This window comes from Macaca mulatta, chromosome 11 (assembly GCF_049350105.2).
Source record: "Macaca mulatta isolate MMU2019108-1 chromosome 11, T2T-MMU8v2.0, whole genome shotgun sequence".
Lineage (NCBI taxonomy): Eukaryota > Metazoa > Chordata > Mammalia > Primates > Cercopithecidae > Macaca > Macaca mulatta.
In genome coordinates this window covers 96,737,451-96,751,255 of record NC_133416.1, presented here as the reverse complement: position 1 = coordinate 96,751,255, position 13,805 = coordinate 96,737,451, and the positions used below count along the sequence as shown (strand labels likewise).

Genomic DNA, 13,805 nt, shown 5'->3' with positions numbered 1-13,805 from the left:
CTTGGGAAAATACAAGATGTTTTTCCTAAAACTTTTCTTGTGTAGATTAAGGACATATTAAAAACATATGGTATATATTAATATTTTTGAGATAAGAAATACTTACTCTTATCTGGACTGAAAAGTTGACCTAGAGGCTATCCACCTTGTGACTGTGCCAAGCACAGTCTTGTCTAATTCCGCAGTAACTGCTCAATTTCAGGTTTTCATTACCTCTCACCTAGATAATTACAGTAACTTCCTAACTGGCCTCCAACCAAGCATCTTACTCCAATTCATCTTTCTCACAATTGTAATACTGACTTTAATCATTCACAGCTCTCCTCCTATCTGTTCTGCTCTTTAAACTTTTAGTGGTTTATGGTTGCCTATGTGAAGGGAGAACTCAGTGAAGCCCATTGATCAGGAAATGGACTTTATGTAAATAGCCTCATTCCCATTACCCACGTATTTATCATTCAGTTTCTGCTAGTGATTGGTTGAATACAGAGTCCAAAGCCAGAAAGTCTTAACAGAAATTCTTATGAACTTACATATATACAAGCTTTTCTTGAAAGGAGAAGAAGGTTATTTTTTAAATTAATTTTTAGTACTTTTTAGTATCATTTATTTGTGCTTTAATATGATTGGGTTGATTCTTTGATTATCTTTACTCTGCCAGCATTAGTTGCTAGCAACTGATATGTTTTATCAGACTTATTGCATGAGTAGTATGCATAAATTAGGATGAGAAATTGACATCCAAAGTCTTCTTGGCCATGAGAAAGCATTACCAAGTACTTTTTTTTCTTTATCTCCGTTTATTTCTCAGGGACCTGTCTTTGCTGTTTCATTTTCAAAAGGTGGAGAGCTATTTGCATCAGGAGGTGCAGACACACAGGTTTGTAAATCTTTCAGCTCCTCTTTGATTTGGTTAAGGTAAAAGAATCCTTGACCTCAGCTAAGAGTTTTATAACCAGCTAGTTTATATATGTTAAGATGGTTGGTGATGAGCTTATATTTTAATCAGTACCATGAAGTCTGCTATATCTCATAGTTGAAACAGAGCCAGTTCTAAGTTTTGGGAATTCAAATAGTTATTTTCTTTTGCTCATTTTACACTTAACTATACATGTAACTGACACTATGTGTCCACCTTCAGTAATTTTATAGCACTTTTGCTTGAATCATTGCCTAATCTTAAGCTTCTTGAGGACGGTAAATATAAGTCATTTATATAGCAAATCTGCATTTATTTGAAATAACCAAAAGCCATTCATGGCCAGATTTATTGAATAAAGTGATCAAGTCCGAAATTGGACTTTGACCAAAAAACAAAAAGAGGATTTTAAAACCAGATATTTTCTTAATATGAATTTTAAATCAGACATGAAGGCAATTCAAAATGCTAAATCTCTCCCTCAATCACACCTTAAAAAAGATATTGAGAAATAGTAACATAGTTGAAATATATATCTACCCTTTCTACTTTGGGGAACAATTCTGTATATTATGGGTTTTAAAATCAGCTCTGTTGCTTGTACATGCAAGTCAATAACTGCAACATCATTGACTTTTTTCATAGGTCTTATTATGGAGGACTAACTTCGATGAATTGCCTTATAAAGGTCTTAACAAAAGAAATCTCAAAAGATTACATTTTGATTCACCACCACATCTTCTTGATATCTACCCAAGAACACCACACCCCCATGAGGAAAAAGTTGAGACTGTAGAAGTGAGTATTTTGTGCATATTTGTCCTACATTTTGTGTACATTTTGAGGCTTTTGGTCAAGGAGGTGTTTGAAATTACTGAATATATATATATTTATATTTTATATATAAAATCTAGTGCTGCCTTAAAACAGCAGCGCTTTGATAAACAATTGTTTTCACTATAGTGTGTAATAAAGTTTTATATTTGTTTCTTGAAGGCCTAGAAATAAAGCTAAAAAATGGTGTTGATAGTAATAGGAAATGAGAAATTAAATCTAAGGCCTCTGGTGACTGTGAAGTCTGAACTAGCTTTATATTCTAGGTGTATTTAGGGAGGTCATATGATGGCTGTCATGAGAATAAGGCTGAAGGGCAAAAATTTTTATAATGGTTATTGAAATAGGTAGCTTAAAACTTTTATAGCAAAAAGAAAATCTTATGGACAGGTAAAAGAAGAGACTTGGTGATTAAATCTAACAATTAAGACAATTTTATTGCCTGTATATATTTTACATATATAATTATCTATTAATTGTAGGTTTTTGTTGACAAATTCCCTTAGGTCCTATGAATTTAAATGTTATGATTTAAGTGTTCTTTTGTCTTCAAAGAGAGATTTATCTTTGCTAGATGCTTAGCCGATGTTAGCCTATTCTTATTTTGCATGATTCTTCTTCAGCCATTTCTCTTCTAAGAGCTGACGTCAGAAATTACCTGTTCATCTGAATTTTTATCACTGGCAGTCTCTTTACTTTTAGAGTTAGGTATTTTGAGTTCTTGAGATGTATTCCTGAGCGGCAATGCACAGTAGCCTCATTCACTGTTCATGCTGTGATTCCATGTACCCTCACCCACATCACTTCTTTCATTTCGTTTTCCTTAGTCTTGGTCTTTGCTGTTATCTCAGGCACTTCTGCTAGTCTCCAGTTGTGCATCTAAGTACATGTTTTTGTTCTTTGTTTTTTAAACTATTTTCTAGATTTTATTTAATCCAGCCATATCTTGGGATTTCTGTCTTTGCTTTTCCTTGGTAGTGTTGACTTTCAGTTCTTGGCTATTATCTTTGTCTTTTCCAACTTCTGACAATCTTTTCAGTTCTTCTAAAGTATTAAGCATGTTACCACTTCTTTGTACCACTTGCTGTGTTATCATTTTTCTTCTGTTTTAAAGAAAAAAATGTAATCTAATTTGGTTTTCACTTTTTTTGCTTCTGTTTCTAGTTATATTTCTTATCCCCTGTGATCATATAAATTCATATAAAATACATGTGAAATATATTTTAATTTAACTTGAGTATTCTTTTCTTGTATTATCCAAGTTGGTTTTATTAACTCTTGGTGTTTTTATTCTGTCATCTTGTGACTTGGCCGGGATTGATCAGGAGGGAAATATCCATTTGGCCACTTTCCAGGGCGTTGGGTAGCAGAACTGCAGGCTGATTCCGAGACTGCTTTCCTCGTGAATTAAGTGATATTTCCATGACTCCACACTCACCTCAGCACAGAGATTCAAGCCCTTTTTTCTCTGATTTACTGTCAGCCCCAGTTCATTTCAGAGTGCTAGGCTTTCTTTAAAATGTCAAGGAGTTGCCTGAGTGGCTCTGCTCTTATGGTACAGCCAAAAAGCCATTAAACCAGCTGGGTTGTTTTGCGTTGCTGGGTCAGGATGACCCAGGCCATGCAAAGCCACTCTCAAACAAATTTTTCACATATACCCTTAAAATTTATATTAAACACTGACTTTTCTTCATCATGGAATTAGAGTTCAATTGCACTATACAAAATGCTGAACCTTGTGACTGAATTTTTTTTGTGACCTTGACATAGTCAGCCTCTGTGTACACAGTTTAAATTATCTGTAAACATGCATGGCTGCTTAAATTAAGTATAAAACATGACTGGCTTTTGTAAAACACTTTGAGGCCCTGTGATATAAAATGCCAGAAGAGTGATAGGATTCTATATGTGAACAATCAATTGTTGTAATTGTTTCTTTTTTTTTTTTTCCTTAAAAATCTCTTGGGCCAGGTGCAGTGGCTCACACCTGTAATCCCAACACTTTGGAAGGCTGAGGTGGGTGGATCATGAGGTCAGGAGTTCGAGACTAGCCTGACCAACATGGTGAAACCCCGTCTCTACTAAAAATACAAAAATTAGCTGGGCGTGGTGGTGCGTGCCTATAATCCCAGCTACTCAGGAGGCTGAGGCAGGAGAATCGCTTGAACCTGGAAGGTTGCAGTGAGCCAAGATTGTGCCACTGCACTCCAGCCTGGGCGACAGAGTGAGAATCCATCTCAAAAAAAAAAGAGAAAAAGAAAATCTCTTATAAAAAAAGTCAAGGTTATGAACTTTCTAGACAGGGAACAACTTTAGTATTATGAATAAATAATTGTTAAGTACCAAATTGTGTTTTAAAGACTCTACTTCAAATTAATAAATATGGATCCCTCACAAAGCCAAAGACTACTTAGTTCAAAACTTTCAGTTAGAATGGAATAGTTAGAATAAAAGTTGTGCAGTGTTCATTTATCATTAGTAAACTTTATTTTGAAACACTAATGCAGTAGATTAAGTTTTTTTCAAAGCTTTAGGCAAATTTACATACAGTTACTTGGAAAATATTTAAAACTAGGAAATCTTTTTTTGAAGTCAGTATTAGGATTTAAGGAAAATAAATAGATCTTATTAAAATATGTAGAATAAATGGTATCTAAGTGAACTGATGAATTTTTCTTTCTCTGCAGTGACCATGAGTGTTTTATTTCTGGGTTTGAAACAAGATAACATTTCTATGATTTGTATTATGTTTTCTTTGAGACTCATCTGAATTGCATAATCTCAATCTGCTGAGTAAAACAGTTTGGCCTTTTGCAAAAGCCACCCCTTTGCTAGCTTTAAGCGCTTCACTTGTTTGAAGGTGGGGAATCCTGCAGAGTGTTAGATCTTGGGTACCAGCTGACTAAATATATAAATTACTAATTCCTACATGGATAGAGGGGGTGATAGCCAGATTACTTTTTAGATAAATGAGAGAAGGAGGCTACATGAAAGAAGGCATGAAATATCAAATTCTCTCTATGTGAAATAGGCCCCTCCCGAGTTCTTCCTACTTATCTAACTATAGGTCCTTCCTAGTACTCCTGGCCTGGGCACTCCATCTTAATTAAAAACATGAGAACAGCACCTTTCTCTCTCTTTTTTTTTTTTTTGGTGGGAAAGAAGCCCCATTTTTACACAAGGTATCTTGACCCTACCCACATTGTGCTATAGCACATCACTAGTTCATGCTGACTATATCTTCTTCAGACTGTCTTGAGTTGAATTGCATTGTCCTGCCCCTAGACAAAACCAGATGTTCCTTCAGTGTGTGCATGTGATATTTTTCTCCTGAGCAGTCCCCTTCTTTCTTACATATTTTGATGAGAAGAGAGTAGAACCATTCTAAGGGATGGCCATAGCTCTTAATGACAGTAAAGCATCAAAATAGTTATTCTAGGAGAATTGCAGAATATTGTAAGCAGGGATTATAATTAGTTAAAACGATTTTTTAATAAAATAATGTTCTGATGACTTTCAGTTTTTTATGGCCATTTGAGACTACCTTAACATATAAATTGCATATGAAATTCTGTTATGATATTTAGCAGGAAGGAAAATGTCCTTTACCTTAACCAAATATTTATATAATAATATTTTGTGATAGTCTGACCATGATTCACTGTTGAAAAGTACAAGTGATCAATTTAAGTCTTTAAGTCTGAGATTGGGCTTTTATCTCAATCTTCTAGTAAGGTTGAAAACACCACCATTTATGATTTTTTAAAATGACCACTTGTCTATCCATTTTGTATTCTACTTCTAACTGTGGTATATGTTTATACTGTTTCAGGCCTCAGTAAATGTTCATTACATGATGATAAAGTCTGACAGTTATACAAGACTGTTCTAAGTGTTTTATACAAATTAAGTTAATATTCCTAAAATCTCAGTGAAATAAGTACCACTATTATCCCATGAGAAATTTAGGTGTATGTTAGTTAAATCTTAAAGTTAATAAGTGGCAGCACTAGAATTTCATTCAACCCAGGCACTCTGGTTCCATTCTGTGTTTTAACCACTTTGATGTAATGCTTCAATATAAACAAAATTACATTTTATCCTGTTACCAGATATTAAAGTATCTGTGTGCTGGATGTTGTACTAGCTTTAGAGTATGCAGCAGTGAACAAGATGGGCATACTCCTTGCCCTTCAGAAGCTTGTAGTCTGGTGAAGGCCTATGGAATTTATTAGTAGAGGTTTTATGTTCATGGACTCCTCAGTATCATGGACACAGAGAATCTCAGAGGGGGATGTGGGATGGTACCTTTGAGGTCATACAGGCTAACCCTTACATCATTCATTAGTCCCAGTTATATACCCTTGTTCAGCCATGGAGAACTTGGCCTCTCATAGGCAGCCCACTTCATTTTAAGGCAACTCTAATTATTAACATATTCTTCCCTTTAATAAATATCAGGAGCTACAAGATACTCTTAGTATTCCTGGAAGTTAGCTAGCAAAGAATTTAACTGTATCACCCCCTCAGCATATTTTTTTTATGGCAAGGACTATAAATGTTACTTAGTAAGAACTTCCGGCTCTATTTAACTTGTGTGACAGCAACTTACGCAGTTAAATACTGTTAATTACATCAGAACTTGTAGGTCAAGGATTTTGTTTTTTTATGACAGGTGCTGACTCTATGTGATTTAGATTTCTTGAGCAGTTTCAATTTCAGATGGTGCAACTAGATTGTATTTTTGCAGGTAAATAATTTTCTATCTACACTAGGTGGCAGTAGATAAAAAAGAATAAAACGTATGCAAGCAGTCTCTGGACAGCGAGTCTTAAGATTAAAAGGAAAACAAGTCACTCTCACATTTCTGTTCTTTGCCTCAACTCTGGACTTAGAGTTAATGGCAGGAGGCTGTGTTTGTTTTCTGCTTTGTGGGACAGCCAGGAAGAGACAACGGTTTTGGCTAGATGAGCTGATCGTCCCTCATCCTCACCATGCACAGCTTTATTCCTTCTTTACTATAGCACAGCAGTTATACCTCCCCTTCAACACATTGGCTGGATAGTTATAAAATGCTTTTACTGTTTCTAAAACTACAGCCATACCCATCAAACATGGTAAGTGCTTTAAAAATTATTCCACCCCTCTTATCACTGGCCAAGACTTCATCACTAGAGACCTGGATTAACACTGTAGTGTCCTCACTGCCATCCCTAATTTATTCATGATACTTTATGTGTCTGTCAGATTACTCTTTCAATTCAGCACATTTTAGCTTCCAACTTTCTGTGCCTTCCCAAATTCTTTCACCCTTCACAATTTGAACCTTGACAACCTTCTTCTTTCTACCCCTGTGTGAAAGTATGTCAGCGTTCTTCCACTATGCCATGAAGAATGCTCTTTTACTCATCTCCCTCTCCGTTTTTGTTTTCTAGATCTTTTATTAAGGAGCCATCATATGCCATGTTTCCTCCATAGGAAGCCTTTCTCACTATCTAAGCCAAGCTTGTCCAGCCCACAGGTCACATGCTGGCTTTGAATCCAGCCCAACACAAATTCATAACCTGTCTTAAAACATTATGAGATATTTTTGCAATTTTTTTTTTTTTTTTTAGCTCATCAGCTATCATTAATGTTAGTGTATTTTATGTGTGGCCCAAGACAATTCTTCTTCCATTGTGGGCCAGGGAAAGCAAAAGATTGGACACCCTGAGAAGCACTCAGTCGATAGTTTCTTCCTTAAGGTTCTTTAGTACACTTATTGGTACTTTATATTGTACCATGTACAATATAATGCTTTATATTGAAGCGTTCATTTGATATAAAGCTCTGCTATCTTTGTTGCTCTTTGTTTACTTCTTTGTATTCATAATGTTTCCATTTTATTTTCAATTTTTTTGTCTTTTCAAATTCTGAAATAGCCTCCCTCAAAGTCACTACTCTAGGTATTCATTCCGTTGCTTTTCTTTGTAACTTTATATATTTGAATCTATAATTATTGTTTAATTTTGAATGAGTTTGAACTTTATATAAATGAAATTATACTGAATATATTTTTTCTGTAACTGATTTTTTAATTTAACATTGAAGTCCTGAGATTCATACATATGAATTCAGATTTCATGCATTCATAAATTGTTTTCATTGCTGTATTGCACTCCATTGAATTTGTCACTGTAGTCATTCTCACAACCTGTTTTACTGTTGATAGACAGTTAGGGTACTTCCAATAGTTTTTTTGGCCATTACAAACAATGCTGCTACAAACACTGTGGGCATCATTGAGCTTTCTAGTGTTTGCAGTCTAATAGGTATTAAGTGGTATTTTGCTTTAATTTCTACTTTTCTCATTACTAATGTTCTGAATATATTTATTTTCCATATATACGGCACTCTGCTTTTGAGCTCTTTATGATACAGGTTTCTTTAATGTTAACATAAGTTTTATTCTTTTCCATAAGATCTTACATATTTTTGTGTGTTTATTCTGATGTATTTTTAAACTTTTATGGTATTGTAAATGCCGTCCTTTAAAATTTTGCATTTTCTAACTGTGTGCTAGAATGCAGAAATGCAGTTGATTTCATATATTGATTTTGGGACTAACAATCTTATTAATTTCTGAATATTCTAATGATTTAGCAATAGATTCTAGATAACATTATATATGAATGAGAATATTATTTCTTTCTAATTGTTATCTTAATACCTTTTATTTCCTTTTCTTACTGAACTGGCTAGGATTTTTTTCTTCATCTTTTGAGGTGGGTCATTTGTTATATTTATAATATTCCTTTTTAGGTAAATTACATTGATTTTCTAAAGTGAAAAGCTTTTATTTATGGGGTAAATTCAACCTTGTCAAAATGATCTTTTCTTATACGTCGATAGAATTGGTAGGCTAACATTTTGCTTAAAATTTTGTCATCCATAGTAATAAATATACCAATATATTTTAATTTTAGAATATATTAGAAAATGCCCTCTAGGTTTTTACAAATAGCATTTTGTTTCTTATGGTATGAAAATCTCATAATTTTTTTTTTATGTATATACACAGATTAATCCAAAGCTTGAGGTAATCGATTTGCAGATCTCTACTCCCCCTGTTGTGGATATACTTTCTTTTGATTCTACCACAGTAAGTTGGGGTTTTTTTGACACTTAAGTGGCATTTAATCATTTGGCATAATCCATTTTCCTTCAAAAATGTGGGGGGAGGAGATAAAACGTGGGCTATGTAGCCTAACATTTTAGTATAGGAAGAACTTTGTAGTCATATTTACAATGCATCTAAATAGTGTACCACAAGGGGGAGCAGCACCAACTTCCAGGAAAGCTTTTACTTTGAGGTTCCCAAGCTCAGTCTAATCCATACCCACTGTCTCATGTATTAAGATGCCACCCAGGTGACATTTCACATGCTGTTGCAGAGCTGATTCCCTGTTGTGTTATTTGTCCTTCGGAGGTGCTAAACTTACTTCTAGTCTTCTCATTAGAAGCTGTAAGAAAAACAGCACTGCCCTTTGTTAATCTCTTTTGATGGATTATCCATAAATTAAGTATTTCTACTACTTGCAATTTTGTTTATAGAAATTACATATATAAAATTTATTGATTCAGTGTTTTCAAAATCTTCAAAGATTAAGAATTTTAGCCTTTCCATTTAGGATTCTGCTTACTCTTTCCAATGCCACAGTTGATCCTGCCAGTCAGTGCAAAACTAATTGTAAGAACAAATGGGAAGAATGGTGTGGTCTTTGATGACACTGCTGCTATGATGTCAGTTTAGTTAAATATTTGGGGTACATTTTTAATTTGTAGCCAAAATAAAACCCTGACATTATGATATTACAAATTCTCTAATAGATCTCAAGAATAGTATTTATTATAGAGGAATTCTACTGAAGACTAGTCCATTTTGAGTCTATCTTGTACCAGAAAGCATTCTAATTATTCAAGGGTCCTTTCATTGTTAATCCCACAGCAGAGAAGACTCCTAGATCTCTCACTAGGAGCTTCAGTGACAAAAACCAAGTGAGGGTAACTAATGGGCTGATTGTTAAAGGGAATTCCAAGAATCACTGGTGACCACTAGGACTTCAAACCAGTCTGTGGTCTTGTTGCTTACAGTATTCATGTTTATAACTCTAGCAGCATTGCTACATTAATGATTTAAGAAATTAAAAATTAATGGGATGTGTACAACTTGCCACAGTACTTGGCTTATAGTAGGTCTTCAATACATTTATGTTCAATGAATTACTCCAAATGCATGTTGTAGAAATTTACAAAATCTGATGAGTTAGTTTTTTCCCTCTGTAGCAAGAAGGAGCAAAAAGATAGGAGGTTTATGAGATGTGCTGCCTCTTTGTGAGGTAGTCAGTAGACTAAAATTCCACATTCCTGGCCTAGAAAATATCATAGATCATTAAAAATATTTGATCCACCTTTTGAGACTCACTGTCCCTGCCAGTACTCTTCAAGTTTTGCAAAGCCTCATTACGTGAGGAATCCAGACAGTTTTGACAGACGGTGCTATTGAGGTGGGCATAACTGCCTCCTAGCAAGGGACAACATGATGTCCCTAGTAGTATAGATTGTACATATCTATTGTAGATTGTATGTATCTATTATAGTATACATTTATACTACAGGACCATAACTCAAGGAATATATGGGGTATGTGGAATGTTGAGAAGACAATTCTGTATAACAAACATGACATTTAATAGCTGTGCTACAAAACAGAATAATAAAATGGAAGAGTAAAATTATTATCCACAAAGGATAATATTAGGTTGAATTATATGAAATTGTCATTTTGTAGGCAAAAACAGTCTAATATCAATGACTTCACATGGTTTCACCCAATATATAAGCATTAAAAGGAAGACTCCACTGTTACTTTGAATTGTATACTTGATAGTATATGAAAATCCAGCAAACAAACAAAAATAAAATACAAGAAAACAAAGTCTTGTTTGCTGTAAATTGGTTTGAGATTATGCTAATAAACTCCCATCTAGATAGATTATAATCTGGAAGATACCTGCATGCTGCCAAGCAAGGTATAAGGACTTTATTTTAATAGTGCCTTCTGAAGACATAGATGCTCATAAAGCAGTTAGACTTTTAAAAGAGTATCTCCAAAGGACTTTTCTTTAAATTTTCAATATGTATCTCTTTCTTTTAGTTCAATGATAGATAATTGGTTAGAAAACTAAAATAAAATTACTTTTTCAACTATTCATCTTTCCATTAATATAGTGGTAAATAAGTCTTAATTATAGTCGCCTCCCTACATTGACGGTTTCTCTTTTGTTTCTGCACAACAAATCAGACATAATTGTAAAGGGGATTTTTTTCTGCTTTGGCATGAAGCACAATTGCATTCAATATTTTGGGTGTGTACTTTGCATGTGATTGTAATTTAAAAACCTGGAGAAATACTGGAAGCCAAAAAAAGTAGTGTTTAAAGGTAATTTTTGTTATTGTAGTTACTGTTTCTTTTGAGGGTTGATTGTTTGGTTTTTGTAGACTGGACATTTCCTTAAATATTCATTTCATCAAGATAGGACATGAAAAAGATGTCTCTTTAAACCTTAATTTGTCAAATTTCTTAGTAGCATAAAAGAAGTTTGTTATGGTGTAAGAAATGGCCTCTATTTCTACTTTCACTTGATTTAATATTATATTCAGGAAGATTTGTAGACCCAAGTGTACCAGTGTCTGTGCTCTGATGTCTTCTCACTACAGAGAAGAAATTGTGGCATACAGTCTTTAACAGGTGGTATCTTTGTGGCTTGCACTTGTGTCTCTAATGTCAAGCAGGAAATTTGACACAATATTTGTGGATCAAAATAAGCTGTTACTAATCTCTATTTTTAAAGCTTTATTGTTAAAAAAAAAAAGTTTCTGTAAAGGAATATACTGGTGGCCATATAAACATAGTTTTAAATTGTTGTTCTCAAATTCCTGACTCTTTATTCTGGTTATATTGTCAATTATGTACTAATTTTCTAAAGATTATTTAGTTCAAGATTCCATTTGAATCTTTTAATGTTTTCATTTCGTAGTTAGAACTACACCCGGATTCTATCAAAATTATGCTAGGGCATTTATCATTAGCATTGACGTGTGGTGTGGCTACATGGGATGTCCCACTCCTCTCTTCTAAAAAGACAAGCAAGACAAGAATTTGTTTCCTGTATCCTAATATAAAGAGTTTTAAACTGGCTGAGCACAGTGCCTTACACCTGTAATCCTAGCCGTTTGGAAGGCCAAGGCAGGTGCATCACCTGAGGTCCGGGGTTCCGGACTAGCCTGGCCAACGTGACAAAACACTGTCTCTACTAAAAACACAAAAATTAACTGGGCCTGGTGGTGTGTGCCTATAATTCCAGCTACTTGAGAGGCTGAGGCAGGAGAACTGCTTGAACCCGGGAGGTGGAGGTTGCAGTGAGCCGAGATTGTGCCACTGCACTCCAGCCTGGGCAACAGAGTGAGACTCCATCTCAAAAAAAAAAAAAAAGTTTTAAACCAACTGTAAATAAAATTTATCTTAAAAGACTCTAGGATTATTACTTTTTTATCTTTAGGAAAATTCTTAAATTCTGATGTATTAATTTTATTGTCTTACAAATGAACAAAATGAAGTTGATAATCTTGCTGTTGTTCCTTTGATTGCCAAAATACTGGACTCTTCTCAGAGTTGACACAGTGTTCTCATCTTCATCCTGGCAACTGTGCTTAATATGAACATAATGCAGAATATGTATATGCATTTCTTTAGAATTAGGGATATTATTTCTTTCAAGTCAAATTAATTTACGATAAACATGCAGTTATGTTATAGAAAAAAATCCAAGGTCTACAGTCTTTTGATGTTCTATCAGTCAAAATAGTTAAAGCTGCCCTGCATGAAGGCATTACATGAGGTGCTGAGGGAGATACCAAGCTGGCTGCCTGACCTCAAGAAACAAACAATCTAGCTGGACAGAACTAACTGAGTAAGAAGAAATCAATGTTGGTTTCAGAACATTAGACGTCAAGTATACATAAATGTCGATGAAAGATTGTTATTGGGCGGTATTCAGAAGAGATCATTAATGGGCTGGAGTAAGCTAGAGGACTTCTCTAGAAGAAAACCTTTGACCAGTTCTTTTTTCTTTTTTTTTTTTTTTCTTTTTTGAGACAAGGTCTCTCACTCTGTCACCCAGGCTGAAGTGCAGTGGTGCTACCTCGGCTCACTGCAACCTCCGCCTCTCGGGTTCAAGTGATTCTTCTGCCTCAGCTTCCTGAGCAGTTGGGATTACAGGCACCTGCCATCACGCCCAGCTAATTTTTGTATTTTTTAGTAGAGACAGGGTTTCACCATGTTGGCCAAGCTGGTCTCGAACTCCTGACCTCAAGTGATCCACCCACCTCGGCCTCCCAAAGTGCTGAGATTATAGGCATGAGCCAACGTGCCTGGAGCGAAAGCAAGGTATAAGTAGTTGCTTCAGAAGAAATCAAACATATATGAACCATGGTAATAAAAATGCATCAGTCTAGTTTAGAGTCTTTAAGTTGCCTAAATCAATTGACAGCAGATGTGGTGGGATCCAGGAAGGATGCCTACTCACACACATCGGTCTGTGAATAAGTATTTATTAACTCACTATTCTTGGCTTTAGAGAATGTGAAGGAAAGAAAAATACCTGCTCCAGAGAAGCCTACATTCTATATTCCAGTCAGAGAAATGCAATTCACAGATCTAAAAAATAAACTGTATATAGTATAGGGAACACAAAGGTGAAAAAGGCACTGAAGTCAGAGAGGAAAAGATAGGAGAGGGCTGCAATTTTAGCTAGTATGGCTAGGACAAGAGTCACGTGACAGGTGGCATGTGAGTAAAGAGCTGAAGGAGTGAAGGGAGCAAGTCGTATGGCTATGTGGGAAGGGCCCTCCAGGAGAGTGGGAGCAGTGATAGAAGGCCAGATTGCAGGTGACATAGGAGCCACTGGGGGGTTTCCTACAGAGGGAGGGACATGATATGACTTGTATCTTA

At 35.1% G+C, this 13,805-nt stretch overlaps 1 protein-coding gene across 7 annotated transcripts in view; it reads left to right on the top strand.

Moving 5' to 3' along the window:
* The window catches only part of POC1B (POC1 centriolar protein B), a 102,042-nt gene that overhangs the window by 53,292 nt on the left and 34,945 nt on the right, over nucleotides 1-13,805 (top strand). For 4 of the 7 annotated variants that reach the window (XM_077952799.1, XM_077952800.1, XM_077952798.1 and 1 more), the window contains 3 exon segments: nucleotides 812-880; nucleotides 1,565-1,717; nucleotides 8,814-8,894. In XM_077952799.1, the coding sequence (XP_077808925.1) occupies nucleotides 812-880; nucleotides 1,565-1,717; nucleotides 8,814-8,894 (303 nt within the window). 7 annotated transcript variants of the gene reach the window in all.